General features: G+C 54.8%; 1 protein-coding gene across 3 annotated transcripts in view; it reads left to right on the top strand.

The window, feature by feature from the left end:
* Positions 1-12,640: 12,640 nt before the first annotated feature.
* KCNQ1 (potassium voltage-gated channel subfamily Q member 1) overlaps positions 12,641-15,841 on the top strand; it is a 401,184-nt gene continuing 397,983 nt past the window's right edge. The window contains exon 1 of one of the 3 annotated variants that reach the window (XM_033207531.1): positions 12,641-13,235. In XM_033207531.1, the coding sequence (XP_033063422.1) occupies positions 12,850-13,235 (386 nt within the window). In that variant the 5' untranslated portion in view covers positions 12,641-12,849. The remainder of the gene's footprint in view (positions 13,236-15,841) is intronic. The other 2 variants (XM_033207530.1, XM_033207529.1) reach the window with 2 other exon arrangements.

Raw genomic sequence — 15,841 nt, forward strand, 5'->3', positions numbered from 1 at the left:
CCATGTGGCATTTTATGTACAGAAAGACTTGCAACCCACTTCTTTGTCTTAGAGGAGAGAAACCACCACCCAGGGTAGGGCCCGCTGGCCCTGGGACCCCTGCCAGTGTGGTGGGTCCCCCCGACCCAGCACCTCCCTCTGAACCACACGCAGTCCAGTCCCTGGTGGGAGGGAGGCAGCTGGAGCCCCTCAGACAGGAAAGCTGATGGTGCGGGCGTCAGGTCTGACCCCTCAGGGGGGCGGCCTGAAGCCATGCCGTGGGGCAGCAGGGCCATGGGCAAGTTCTGCCAGTGGTGCCTGTGTCCAAGGCCTCTGGGCAGATCCTGAGTGCCCAGCAGTGGAGACCGGGAGTCTGGGGACCAGTGGAGCCACACGTCTGTCCCCACTCCATTAAGTTCCCTGGCCCGGGCAGTGCCTGCAGCTGGCCACCGCTGTCTTGGCACCATCCTTGCAGCATCACCTTATGCCTGTCCTTCTACTCTGGGAGGGCAACCTTGCCCCTATCACAGGATGTGAACAGAGGTAGAGGTTGTAGGGGCCAGCGAGGCCAAGTGACCTGCCCATATCAATGCTGCCATGAGGCAAGGCCCATGCCCTCTCCCCTACTGTTCTGTCCTGGAGCTTCCGCAGCTGCAGGAAGACGTCCCCTACGCCGCTCCCTGCAGAGGATGCTTGGCGGTCAGACGGCGGATCTGCAAAGGAAGGCGTACCCTTCTCAGTGTGCACAAGGGCTGCCAGGCCAACTCCACCATCGAGAGCAGACGCCGGCTGGGGAGAGGCCGAGTGCTGCCTGGGCCCAGTGGCTGGGGTGGGGGGCTCCATGCACCGTCCATGAGGGCTTGTCCATCTGGCGTGTGTGCACCTGTGTGAGTGTGCTGTGTGTGGAGTGGGCACTGGGCCGGTGGTCAAGGCTGCAGTAGGACTTTCAGTGATTCCAGCTCCTGTCTGGAAATGGGGATCATGAGAATTCCCTCCACTGAAGGGTACGTGAGGCCTGAGCCAGTGTGCCTGGAACGTCCTGAGGACCAGCGGGGCCGGGGCCTGGACACGGCCTGGGTAAGTGTGAGAAGCAAGGACCAGTGTGTGCCTGTGTGTGTCACTGTGGGCACACGGTGTGTGTGTGTGCGTGTATGTGTGGACACCGTGGGCATTTATGTGTGGATGTTGTGTGTGTGTGTGTAGCTGTACTGTGTGTGCAGATACCAAGTGTGCCTGTGCGTGTGTCTGTGTGACACTGTATGTGAGTGTATGTAGACACTGTGGCTGTGTGTGTAGATGCAGTGTGTGAGTGCATGTGTGTGTAGGTGCACTGTGTGTGTGTGGATGCTGTGTGTGAGTGTATGTAGACACTGTGTGTGGCTGTGTGTGTAGATGTACCATGTGTCTGTGTGGATGGTGTGTGTTTGTGTGTGTAGTGCACTATGTGTAGTGGACCATGTGTGTCTGTGTGGACACTGTGAGTGCATGTGTGTACATGGACACCGTGTTTGGTTGTGTGTGTGTCTGTGTGGACACTGTGTGATTGCATGTGTGTGGCTGCACTGTGTGTGTGTGTAGTTGCACTGTGTGTGTGGACACTGTGTGTCTGTGCAAATGCTGTGTGTGTGTGGATGTGTGTGGGTACATCATGTGTGTCTGTGTGGATGCTGTGTGAGAGTGCATGTGTGTGTGTAGGTGCACTGTGTGCAGACACTGTGTGTGTGTGTGTGTGTGTGTCTGGCTGTGTGTGTCTGTGTGGACACTGTGTGAGTGCATGTGTGTATAGCTGCACTGTATGAGTGTGTGTATGTATGCTGTGTGTCTGTGAGAATGCTGTCTATGAGTGTGTGTGAGTGTATGTGCAGGTACGCTGTGTCTGTGTGGACGCTGTGTGTGAAAGGGTATGTGTGTGTGTAGGTGCACTGTGTGTGTGGACACTGTGTGTGTCTATGTGGACAGTGTGTGAGTGCATGTGTGTGTAGGTGCACCGTGTGTGTGGCTGTGTGTGTGTCTGTGTGAACACTGTGTGAGTGCATGTGTGTGTAACTGCACCATGTGTGTGTCTGTGTGGACACTGTGTGTGTGTGTCTGTGGTGTGCGGGTGCTGGGAGGCAGGCTCTGCAGGTGCAGCTGGAGCTCCAAAGTTTGAGCATTGGGCCAGGAGGACCACAACCTGGCTGATCCAGGGGAGAGAAGTCGTTTCTGAGATTCTGGAAATGACAGCCATTGGTAAGCATCCCACAGCCACTCATCCGTAAACTCAACCATCCGATCACCCATCAGTTCATGCAGTCATTGGATACAGATTTACTGTTATTCATGTATCCACTTGTTTTTGTAGAGATGGGGTCTCACTATGCTGCCCAGACTGGTCTCAAACACTTGGACTCGAGCAATCCTCCCACCTCGGCCTCCCAAAGCACTGGATTATAGGCATGAGCCACCACAGCTGGCCTGGGGAGAGATTTATTGAGCAACTTCTATGTGCCAGGCACTGTGTCAGTGGGAGACACAGACCTTAAACAAGGGGATAAGTGAGGAAGAAGGAAAATCAATCAATGATTAAAATGGTTATGGAGAAAAATAAAGCAGTGGGGAGGCCCAGTGGCTGCGAGATTTTATTTTTAAATGGGCTGGTCGAGGGAGAATTCATGGAGAAGGTTCCATTTGTGCAAATAACTGGAGGAAGGGTGGCCCATCTGCTGGTCTATTCACCCAGCCACTCACCCATCCACTCATGTACACATCCACCAGCACACATGCACCTCCTCACCCATCACCACCCACCGAACCATCCAGCCTTCCACCGGCCTGCCCACCCGTCATTCACCCATGCACCCATTTACCCATCCCTCCGTCTGCCCATCTGTCCATCCATCCATCCATCCATCCACCCACCCACCTGTCTGTCCATTCATCCATCTATCCACCGTCTGTCCATCTGTCCATCCATCCATCCATCCATCCACCCACCCACCTGTCTGTCCATTCATCCATCTATCCACCGTCTGTCCATCTGTCCATCCATCCATCCATCCATCTATCCGTCCATCCACCCACCCACCTGTCTGTCCATTCATCCATCTATCCACCGTCTGTCCATCTGTCCATCCATCCATCCATCCATCCACCCACCCACCTGTCTGTCCATTCATCCATCTATCCACCGTCTGTCCATCTGTCCATCCATCCATCCATCCGTCCATCCACCCACCCACCTGTCTGTCCATTCATCCATCTATCCACCGTCTGTCCATCTGTCCATCCATCCATCCATCCACCCACCCACCTGTCTGTCCATTCATCCATCTATCCACCGTCTGTCCATCTGTCCATCCATCCATCCATCCACCCACCCACCTGTCTGTCCATTCATCCATCTATCCACCATCTGTCCATCTGTCCATCCATCCATCCATCCATCTATCCGTCCATCCACCCACCCACCTGTCTGTCCATTCATCCATCTATCTGTCTGTCTGTCCATCTGTCCATCCATCCATCCATCCATCCACCAATCTGTCTATCCATGCATCCATCTGTCTGTTCATCCATCTGTCCATGTGCATCTGTCCATCTGTCCACCCACCCATCCATCCATCCATCCGTCCATCTATCTATCTTCACCCACCTGTTCACTCCTCTCTCCAGTCACCCACTCACCACTTACTAACTTCTCCCCAGTGCCTGGGCTCTCCAGGATGGCGAGTCAGTCTCTGGTCTCGGGATGCCCACATGCTGGGGCACAGGCAGCTCTTTTGCAGGTAGCCACGGGGGATTGGCCAGAGCACCCCAAGAGAGCATGGGCAGTTCTCATGGCTTCTCCCTAGCCAGCATATGTCACAGAAGAGGTTACCATCCTTGAGGCCAGGAGCCTCACCTTCCGCTCCCCTGGCCTCCCCCACAGGCTGGGAATTCAGTAGGTGCCCAATAAATCCTGGGCACCTGGCTGAGTCATCCCACCTCCTCCTCCCCTACTCATCACCCAGTCAGCTTCTGGCCCCGTTGCCCAAACCCTGCTAGCCTTTGGGTGACCTGCTCAGCTGCCACCTCAAGTCCACTCTCGGCTTGGGGCCAGCTCTGGGCTCCGGCCTGTGATGGGCCATTGTGGGCTTCAGAGGGTGAGCCCCCGACACCATTGTACCAGTCTGGCAGCATCTGCAAGACAGATGAGTGCCCTGGTCAGGAGTGGCCCACCATGGCCTGGAAGGATGTAGGGACAGGCTGCCCATCACCTGTCACACATCCTGGACAGGCCTGCCTGGGCCCAGGGAAGGGCTATGTGTGGAGGTGGCAGGCTGCTGCCCTGGGCAGGGGCCCCACCAGGGTTGGGGAGGCCTCAGACCCAACACTCCCACTGGGGGTGGTAAGCTTGGTGGCCAGTGATGGGAGGGTCAACGGAGGGGCCCGTACTGCTGGCTGAAGCCAACCTCCCACACAAGGCGATGCTGACAACTCCAAGAATCGATGCTCCTCCGGGAGCAGTCTCAGAAGTGATTTCTGCCAGATGGGCTGGGCCTAGGCGGGAATCTGGGAGCTTCCCCAGAACAACAGGGAACATGCGACCAGCTCAGAAAGTCCGCAGTGAAGACATCAGATGACCTGACCCCAGACCAAAGCAAACACAGTCAGAAGCACCCCGCTCACCCTCCCCAGAACAACAGGGAACATGCGACCAGCTCAGAAAGTCTGCAGTGACATCAGATGACCTGACCCCAGACCAAAGCAAACATAGTCAGAAGCACCCCGCTCACCCCCCTGGGCGCCGGGCCAAGCCCCTGGGTCCTGGGCTGGGAGGAGTGAGTGTGGGTGTGTGACTTGCTGGGAGGGCCCGGCCACCAGCCATGGGCCCCAAGGGTGTAGCTCCCCACCTCTGTACTCTGCCCCACTGCTTTGTGTCCTGGGTGCACCTTTCCCAGCCTGCCGGATCCTGCTGCTTTAAGGCTGTCTTTCTTAGGAGAAGGGATGGGGGATCCCCAGGTCCTTCACGGTGACAAAAAGGCTTATTCACACATGCACGCCTACACATACTTGCACACGTGTGGGCAGACACACATACAGCCTCAGTCTTCCCTGGCCGGTTCCCAGCTTGGCATCTTGGAAGAGGAGGAGGTGGGGTACACCCGAGCTGTGAATTGGCGGACAGGCCATGGCACACCCATCTCCTACATCTCCTGATTTCACAGGTGAGAAAGTTGCCTTGGTAGGGAGCCCTGGCTTCATGTGGACCTGCTCCTGGGCGGGGGGTGCCTTTCTCTGTGAAGGCGTGTCTGTCCTGCACCACTGTGAGATTCATGAAGGTAAGGCCTCTAGTGCGGTGTGTGGGGCACAGTCAATGCCAGTGCTCACTGCTGAGTGACCATCCAACGTAGCCTGAAATCAGGAAGGACCAGGTCAAGGAAGAGCTGAAGGACCCTGGGCGAGTTCTGGCTCTGTCCTGCTGTGGTGCCCGAACTTGGGGACCCTTCTGCACAGGGTCTTCTGCACAGGAGAGAGGGGAGTACACTAAAATGCAGATTCCTGGGACCCATCCAGCCCCACTGCATCGGGTCTGCATTGGAAGCTGTTTACAGAGCCCCCAGGCAACTGCCCTGGGGTCCCCTCCCAGACCTGCTGGTAGGAGCGGGTCTGAGCTGACCAATCTTTATGAGCATGTGGGGGCAGGTAGTTAGGGAATAGGTGAGGCAACAATGAACTAGGAGTCACCTGTGGGGCTAGGATGAAGAACAGGGGCTTGCTGATGAACGTAAATGTAAATGTACGTAAATGTAAAAATCCTCAACAAATAATAGCAAACTGAACACATCAAAAACTTAGTTCACCACATCAAGCAGGCTTCATTCCTGGGAGGCAAGGTTGTTTCCATGTATGCAAATCAATAAATGTGGTTTGTCACATAAACAGAACGAAAAACCATCTGGTCCTCTCAATAGATTCTGAAAAAGCCTTTGATAAAATCCAAACATCCTTTCATGATAAAAACCTGCAACAAACTAGGCATCAAAGGAACATACCTCAAAATAATAAGAGCCATCTATGACAAACCCATAGCCAACATCATACTGAATGGGCAAAAGCTGGAAGCATTTCCCTTCAGAATAGGAATAAGACAAGGATGTCCACTCTCATCACACACAAAAAATTACCTAGGAATACATCTAACCCAGGAGATGATACATCTCCACAAGGAGAAACACTCCTGAAAGAAATTGGCTGGACGCAGTGGCTCACACCTGTAATCCTAGCATTTAGGGAGGCTGAGGTGAGTGGATTACTTGAGTCGAGGAGTTCGAGAGCAGCCTGGCCAACATGGCTAAAACCCCATCTCTACAAAAAAAATACAAAAATTAGCCAGGCATGGTGGCACATGCCTGTAGTCCTAGCTGCTAGGGCGGTTAAGGTGGGAGGATCACCTGAGCTTGGGAGGTTGAGGCTGCAGTGAACCATGATTGTGCCACTGCACTCCAGCCTGGGTGACAGAGTGAGACCTGTCTTAAAAAAAATTATAGATCACACAAATGGAAACACATTCCATGCTCATGGATAGGAAGAATCAGCATCATTAAATCACATTATCCAAAGCAATCTACAGATTAAGCGCTATTCCTATTAAACTACCAATGTCATTTTTCAGAGAATTAGAAAAACTGCTCTAAAATCTATATGGAACCAAAAAAGAGCCAGAATAGACAAGGCAATCCTAAGCAAAAAGAACAAAGCCAGAGGCATCACATTACCTGACTTCAAACTAATGTTCAAGGCTACTGTAACCAAACCAGCATGGCACTGGTACAAAAATAGACACACAGACCAATGGGACAGAATAGAGAGCCCAGAAATAAAGCCACATACCTACAGTAATCTGATCTTCAACAAAGTCAACAAAAATAGGAAATGGGGAAAAGACTCCATATTCAATAAATGGTGCTGAGATAGCTGGCTTGCCATATGCAGAATAATGAAACTGGACCCCCAACTTTCACCATATGCACAAATTAACACAAGATAGATTGAAGATTTAAATGTAAGACCTCAAACTATAAGACTACTAAGAGAAAACATCATAAATACCATTCTGGACATCAGCGCTGGGAAAGAATTTATGATTAATTTCTCAAAAGCCATTGCCACAAAAATATAAATTGACAAGTGGGACCTAATTAAGCTAAAGAGCTTCTGCACAGCAAAAGAAACTATCAACAGAGTAAACAGACAACCTACAGAATGGGATAAAATATTTCCATCTATGCATCTGACAAAGGTCTAATATCCAGAATCTATAAGGAACTCAAACAATTCAACAAGAAAAAAATAAATAACCCCATAAAAATTGCTCAAAGGAGATGAACAGATGCTTCTCAAAGGAAGACATCCATGCGGCCAACAAACATATAAAAAAATGCTCAACATCACTAATCATTAGAGAAATGCAAATCAAAACCATAGTGAAATCCCATCTCACACCAGTAAGAGTGGCCTTTGTTAAAATGTCAAAAAACAATACATGCTGGCAAGGGTGAGCAGAACAGGGAACGCTTATATGCTGTGGGTGGGAATGTAAATTAGTCCAGCCACTATGGAAAGCAGTTTGGAGATTTCCCAAAGGACTCAAAACAGAACTTCCATTTGACCCAGCAATTCCATTAATTACTAGATACATATACAAAAGAAAAATCATTCAACCAAAGAGACACCTGCACTTCCATGCACATTGCAGCACTATTCACAATAGCAAGACCTGGAATTAACCCAAGGTGCCCATTAGTGGTAGACTGGGTAAAGAAAATGTGGTATGTATACATCATGGAATACTATGCAGCCATAAAAAAGAATAAAATCATGTCATCTGCAGCAACATGGGTCCAGCTGGACACCATTATTCTAAGCAAATTAACTCAGGAACAGAAAACCAAATACCACATATTCTCACTTATAAGTGGGAAAGTGGGAACTAAACGACGGATGCTCATAGACATAGAGATGACAACAATAGACACTGGGGACTAGTAGATGGTTGAGGGGGAAGGGTTGAAAAACTATTGGCTACTATTGTCACTATCTGGGTGATGGGATCATCCATACCCCAAACCTCGGCATCATGCAATATGCCTACGTAACAAAGCTGCACACATACCCTCTGAATCTAAAAAAGAACAACACGTCCTTCAGTGAGGCGATGCCTTACAGGTGTGGGGCATGATATCCATAGGAGGCATTCTCCAGCCAGAAGGATCCTCTGGAGAGACACATCACCTTGAGGAATACAGGGCGGTGGCTCTGTTCAGCCACCCTCCCCCATCTCCTAGCCGCCCATCCATTCTGCATTGAGTGCCTACTGCATGCGGAGTCCTCCAACAGCAAAGACCTCCCAGATTCACGGAAGGGCCTGCTCCAGGGTCTCTGTGGAGACGCCCCCAGGGCCCTTGCTGACCATCCTCCACAGTCTGCAACCCCATCCTGTGCACCCTTCATTTTCTTTGTCTCACCACTACCTGGTGGTCTTGCACACAGCTCTGTGGCCTGCGCCTAGAACAGTGCCTGGCACTCAGCTGGTGCTGTACGAGGATCTGGGGGAACGAATGAATGAATGAAGGAATAATGAATAGGTAGGAAGATGACCTGAAGGAGGATGTTGGCCAGGAAGCCTTTGGTGGCCTGGCTGTTCTAGCAGCCCATCCCTGGCCCACAGATGCTGATCTCATAGCAGCCACACACCCTTCCTTTGGTCAGCCTCAGTTTCCCCATTCCTCAGCATTCTTGGTGACCTCTGAGGCTCCTCCCACTTCAGGCCTCTGACCCTGCCGAGGGAACACGAGGTGAGCCTAGTGAACTGAGGGATGTCGGCAAACAGCCCTGGAAGGTGGGTGTGAGGTAGGTTGAGAGCCATGTTTCCAGAAGTTTCTGAGGCTCTGGGACAGCCTGAGGGCCTGAGAGGCTAGGAGAGGGTTGCCTCCCTGTTCATGCTGGCTGGATAGGTCTGTCAGCCTTTGCATCCAGGACAGCCAGGGCTGGACATGTGCACCCATCAGAATGATAGAGGAGGGGCTTTCCTCAGTGGAGGGACCCCAGGGGTCCTGCTCCCTCAGCTGATAGGGGCCCTCCTCACCTCCATGCTCACACAGAGTGGCCACTGGGCTCAGTCAGGCCCCACTTGTATTTCCTGTTCTACCAGGCCACCCATCCTTACTCCCCCACCCTCAGCCCTTGGCCTCACCTGAGCCCATACCCAGCCCAGCCCAGCCCCACCTTACCTCACCTGCGCACCTGGCCTTACTCCCGCCTCTCAGTTCCCCACCCATCCCCCTTCAGTTCCCTGGAGTTTGCAGGGAGCTTGAAGACAATCCCTTATCCAGCCTCTCTCCTGCCTCAGTGTCCCCAAGCCAATGGGACCCCATAATCCCAGAGCAGCAGGCTGTGGCACAACTCAGGGCCCAGGAGACAGCCCTGGGGTCCTCCAAGAAGCCTGCCCAGTGAGTTTTTTTTTTTTTTTTTAGATAGAGTTTCGCTCTTGTCACCCAGGCTGGAGTGCAGTGGTGCGATCACGGCTCACTGCAGCCTCCACCTCCCGGGTCCAAGTGATTCTCCTGCCTCAGCCTCCCGAGCAGCTGGGATTATAGGCATGTGCCACCACACCTGGCTAATTTTGTATTTTCGGAAGAGATGGGATTTTATCATGTTGACCAGGCTGGTCTCAAACTCCTGGCCTCAAGTGGTCAGCCTGCCTCGGCCTCCCAAAGTGCTGGGATTACAGGTGTGAGCCACTGTGCCAGGCCTAGAATTTTTAAAATATGGAGGCTTGACCTGCTTGACCACTCTGCCTTTTCACTTGTCTTCAGAATAATGAGTCAAGCAACCTGCAGAGGACCAAATAGGATTTTTCAGTATTATTATCAATGCATGGGCTTTCCAGCTATTTGATGTGTTTTAATCCATGACTCTTCTTGATGCTCAAATTGTCCCATTGTTGATCAGCCCCTTCTCCAACTTGACAATGAACAGTAGTAGGATATACCTTTTTCCTAAGATAAAATAGCTGGGGAGTCTATGCTAACATAGTCCACTCAAATTTAAGGATTGGTTTGTACCTCTTTGATTTTTTAAATCTATATCTTTTTTATACTGAAAATCTTGCTTTCAAAGGAATTTAGCATCATTGTTTCTTTGATATATATATACACACACATATATCAATACAAATATATAAACATATATACACATATATACACACACAAACAGTTCTTTGGGATCTTTTGGTTCTTTGAGTATTAGTAATCATATTGATCATGGCACTCCATCGTGTGGCTGTACCATGGCACAGCTGAACCAATGGAAGGACAGTGTGATTGTCTCTAGACCTTTGCTAATATAAAAAATGCTGTGTTGACTATCATTTATATATGTACTTTTCTATTTTTCCTACATATCTTTGTGTTATTTCCTAGAAGTGGGGTTTCTGTATCAAATGATACATTTAGTAATATCACTAGGTCCCTTTCTACCAGTGACGAGGAGTGCACCTGCTGCCTCTCCCACAGAGTTGCCATCAAAGGTCTGGATTTTTGCCAATCTGATAAGCAACCAGTGGTATCAGAGTGTACTTTTAATTTGCATTTTTCTTGTTATAAATGAGGTTGAACATTTTTTCCTAAGTGCAAAGGTCATGAACCCCATTTGCTATGAACTGCTCATGTCTTCTGCTCCCTTTTCCATAGGACTGTCTGGCAGGTTCCTCACCTCAGTTTTGGATGTTCTTTATGTATTAGTGATATTAATCCTTTGTGATCGAAACTGCAAATACTTTTGCCATTTGGCCATTTGTCACCTTTACTTTGCTAATGGTGCTTTTATTTTGATTTTTCTTATTTTATCTATTGCTTTTGGATTTCAAGTCATAGTTGGAAATGTTTTCCCAGTTCACAGGTTCTTGAGGAATTGACCTGTACATTCTTGTAGAATTTACATGGCTTCATCTCACCTTTTACACATAAGCCTCTGATTCATTTAAGATTTATTCTTGCGTGTGGTGGGATGGACCCAAGCTATCCTTTTTCTTTCTTTCTTTATGACTGTCCAGTTGTCCAAACACTGCTTATTCACAGCTCACCTTCCTCCCGCTGAGGTGGGAGGGGAAGACAGAGACTCCATGCAGGTGTGTGTGCGTTCGCCCAGAAAGTACTTGCTGAATGTGTGCTGTGTGCCCTGTAGAGCTGACTGACCGCCCCCATCTTCTGGCCCGCTGCCCTTTTGTACTATATGCTTCCCAGGAAGGTACCCTCTCCTCGGCATCCCCTGCGCTATCATAGTGCCCAGCACAAGCTGGGAAGCTGGGACCCACTCCATCCACTCTTGCTGCAAATACAGACTGTGCACCCCTGTGTGGGCACCGCACTAGGGTGGGGAGTCAGGCGTCAAGGGCCTGGGCTGGACTGTCTCCATGATAAAAGAGCAGACTTTTGGCAGTAGGGTGGTGGATACGTCAGATTGGCCCAGGGTGCTCAGCGATGACCTGGAAGTGTCGCATGAGTTATGGGTCTCCTGGCCGGGCTGAGAGTCACCGCTGAGCTTCACCTTCAGTTCTTGCCTCGAGTCTGTGTGCAACATCCTGAAAAAAGCCGGTCTTTTCTGTTGGCTGCCCCCCCCCCGCCCCCCACCATCCCAAGCCTGAGATTTGCTGAGACCCAAATGCCAGCAGAGGGCGGGAGGCAGTGCAGAATCCCGTGAAAACCTTCCGATGTGATCAACCCACCCCTACTCAGGGGAATCCACGGGGCGCAGCGGCAGCGCGGTCCTGAGGGTAGGGAGGACAAGGCGCCCATTCTCCAAGACCCTAGGGTGGCACAAGCGCCTCTCCCTTGACCTGTCCAGGCAGCCCCTCCCGTTATGCCTGGCAGTCGAGCCAGGTGCAGACCCCGGCTGTGCCGCCCCGCTCTGCAGCAGCACCCGCACAGCTCCCACTGGGGGGTACCTCACAATTGGTGGTTCCATCTCACCCTCCTGGTCCAAGGGCCCCGGTGGGAAGCGACCCGAGCGTATTCCCCGCCCACAGCTCGTGCGCCTGGGCACCTGGGGGCGCTCACAGTGATCGCGGGGCCAGCACACCCTCACCCAGGACATCCCTTTCCTCCCACCACCCCCAACTCCAGAGCGGCTCAGAGGGAGGGAAAATAGATGCCGGCACCCTACCCCGCCCCTCCTGCCCGGGCTGTGCAGTTCTGTGGTGGTATCAGCCTGGCCTTACCCCTTCCTCCCTGGCTCAGCTGGGGTCCTCCTCCGGGCCAGGCAGAGCAGGCGGGCATCAGAAGTGGGGGCCAAGCAGGTGGGTGAGGGCAGGACAGGGGCAAGCAGAGGAGATGCAGAAGGGGCGGGGCTAAGCAGGTGGGCGGGGAGAGTCGGAACCAAGCCGGGGGGGGGGGGGGGGGGGGGTGTAAAGGCACATAGGGGCGGGGTCAAACAGGTGGGCGAGGAGGGGCGGGGCCAAGCGGGGTAGTTGCAGACAGGAGTGGGGCTAACTAAGCAGGTGGGCGGGGGCGGGGGCGGGACAGGCCAAGCCAGGGGGTGAGGCGGAGGCGGGACCAAGCCGGTCCTCGAGGGAGAGGGCGGGCCAAGCCGGTGGGCGCGGGCAGGGACGAAATGAGCGCGCCGGGCTGGCGGGGGCGGGGCGTGCAGGCGGGGGCGGGGCCCTCCGCTCCATGAGACCGGTCCTCGGCCACTGCCCCCTCCGGCCCCGCCCCGAGCGCCCGGGCTGGGCCGGCAGCGGCCCCCCGCGGCGGGGCTGGCAGCAGTGGCTGCCCGCACTGTGCCTGGGCGCTCGCCTTCGCTGCAGCTCCCAGTGCCGCCTCCCGGGCCGGCCCGCTGCGGGCTCTCCTTGTTATGGCCGCGGCCTCCTCCCCGCCCAGGGCCGAGAGGAAGCGCTGGGGTTGGGGCCGCCTGCCAGGCGCCCGGCGGGGTAGCGCGGGCCTGGCCAAGAAGTGCCCCTTCTCGCTGGAGCTGGTGGAGGGCGGTCCGGCGGGCGGCGCGCTCTACGCGCCCATCGCGCCCGGCGCCCCAGGTCCCGCGCCCCCTGCTTCCCCGGCCGCGCCCGCAGCGCCACCAGTTGCCTCCGACCTTGGCCCGCGGCCGCGGGTGAGCCTAGATCCGCGCGTCTCCATCTACAGCACGCGCCGCCCGCTGTTGGCGCGCACCCACGTCCAGGGCCGCGTCTACAACTTCCTCGAGCGTCCCACCGGCTGGAAATGCTTCGTCTACCACTTCGCCGTGTGAGTATCGCCACCGGCGACGGCCGGCACGAAGGTGCTTCCTGAGAGCTTGTGTGGGGGAGCTCTGTCCCAGCGCCACCTGCCCCGTAGGGGCTGCGACCCTGGAGCAGAGGAGGGAAGGAAGTGGGGAAAGGCAGAAACACAAACTGCACTCCCCCTTGAAGTTCAGGGGCGCTGCTGTGTCTGGGGGTGCGCAGCTGCTCGCAGGCCCAGCATGGGGAGGGAGCCGGCTGGGGAGGGGACCACCTGGAGCCCAGAATTTGGCGCCACACCTCCGGGAGGGTCGGCCCAGGTGTGATTCCTTCTGGGAAGAGAAGCCTGCTGGGGAGCGCACCTTTGGGTTCAGTAAGAGAACTCCTCAAGGTCGGCTGAGACCCGAGGCTCAGGGGCCCCCAAGAGAGAAGGCGCCTGATGTCCAGCTGGTGCCACATCTCAGACCCCTCTGAGGCGCAGTTGTACTCTGGGGAAGGGGGCTGTCCAGGATAGGAAGGTGACGGTGGCGGTGCTCCTTGAGGGCTCAGCGTGCCATGGGACGCCCCCACCGGCCTCACATTAACCGAACCAAGCTCATGAAAACCTGGCTTGATGCAGAGTGGAGAGGCACGTTTGCAGCTCTCATTCAGAGGCAGCTGTGCTCCCGCAGACGGTAGCGCTGGTAGCAGAGGCTCCTGGCCCTCCCTGTTACCAGGTGGTTCCAATTCCCGGTACAGCGTGCCTGAGCAGGGCTGGGCACTAGATTTCTCGGGGATGGGCCCGGGAAGTCACCTCCGGAAAGGTCCAGGCTGCTCTCCTCAGTGCCTGCCTGGGGCCCTCCCCCGCCGCCCCCGTGGCCCTACTTCCTGGCTGCCCAGCCAGCGGCCTTTTGGTGTGGTGCCAGCCTCTGGCCTGGGAGCCTCTACCCAGCCATCCTATGGCTGATGGCCGTGGGGCTCACCTGAGGGCTGAAGGGTGGTCTCCCTGAGCATCCTCAGGTGGAAGCATCTCCTCTGCCTTGGGCAGGCTCAGTAGAGAACTGGCTGGAGGGCATCCAGGGGCCTCTCCATGCCTGCTGGCAGCTGCCACCAGCAGGAGCCAGGCCCCAACCAGCTTCAAGCATCGTCTCAGGTGAGGGGGTGGGGTAGAGGTCGCAGGGCTGCTGCCTTCCTTGCTGAGAGGTGGCCTTCCACTTCAGGAAGGGGATGTCGCAACCACCTCTGTCCTCAAAGATGTGGTTGGGGTGTGGTCTTGGAGACTTTTCCCCACCCCAGCTCCCAAGCCCCTGTCTCCTGACATGTCAGTGGGTGCCTGAGCCACAGCTGCTGCTGGTCTGTGAGAGGAGCTGGCGCTGCTCATGGGTGCAGCCGCAGGGGCTTGGCCTGGGGTCTGGGAGATGTTTGTGTGCAGTGACCTAGGGGAACCCACCCAAGTCCGATGCCACTGTGCAAATGTCCAGCAGATGCCAGATTCACAGGTGCTGTGTGCTGGTGGCCACCTGCCTCCTGGACCCCAGACTCTTTGAGGTGTCCAGGGGTGGGAAGACCCCCTCAGCCAGAGGCCAAGACAAAGTGCCTGCAGACCCCCTCCATTCTCGCTTGTATTCAGGTTTGTGGACATGTGCCTCTGCGCTCACTGCAGCCACCCGTGCGGAGGAGGAGGAGGAAGAGGGCTCGCCGCGCCCCAGAGGAAGTCTCTGCTTGCACTTGTGTTTTCTTCCTGATTTGGATTGTTTAGGTCTCGGAAGTTTGCTCAGCAGAGTCCACCTTTGCCCAGCCTCCGTAGAGCTGGCAAGGCAGGGGCAGCTTCCGGGGACAGGGGCAGCTTCCGGGGACAGGGGCAGCTTCCGGGGACAGGGGCAGCTTCCGGGGACAGGGGCAGGATGGCTTCTGTGAGGGGGTGGCCAGGAAAGAGATGCTTCTGTGAAGTGGCCAGACCTGGGGCTGGTCCTTTCCAGCTCTGGGCCCTGTCCCTGTAAGATGTGTGCCTGGCCCTGGGAAGTTGTCATGAACAGCCCCCTCCCAGGTACCTCCATGCGGAGTGGGACTGGAGGTGGACCCTGGCTGGGCAGGACATGTGGCTTGGTGTGGGCCTGGGAGATGCACTCCCACCCTCAGTGCTCTAGGAGGTTGGCACGACCAGTCTCTCAAGGGGAGACCTGGTCATAGAGCCAGGATGGCAGAGTAGCTGGAGGCCACCTACAGCCTCACAAAATCCGGTCCAGCCCTGCGCCTGTCCAGTCCTTGTGTGGCTGTAAGAAGTCTTGGCAGTGGTGGCAGAGACAGGGCCCTGTCCTTCGGTGGATTGTGAAATGAGAAGTATTGTGATTTTTGACCTGAAGACGACAAGCCTGGCCTTGAAGAGCCAGGGCCCAGGCGTGTGTGCAGGGGGGTTGAGGCAGGAGCCGGTGTTCCGCTGACCCTACAGGGCTAGGCGAACTCTCCTGTGTGTGGCTGGGGAAGCCAGTGAGGATATCCTGTCCCCTCCTTGGGGAACCCCCGCCCCCAGGAGAGCAGCTCTTCCTGTGTTCCTTTTGGCCTCCCTGGGCTGGCCAGGGTGGACACAGCACCTGGGCCACGACCCTTGCCCGCTTAGGCTTCCTACCCCCAACACCCCCAGTTATCTGTGGCTGC

The sequence above is a fragment of the Trachypithecus francoisi genome, unplaced genomic scaffold (assembly GCF_009764315.1).
Source record: "Trachypithecus francoisi isolate TF-2019V2 unplaced genomic scaffold, Tfra_2.0 Lachesis_group8, whole genome shotgun sequence".
Lineage (NCBI taxonomy): Eukaryota > Metazoa > Chordata > Mammalia > Primates > Cercopithecidae > Trachypithecus > Trachypithecus francoisi.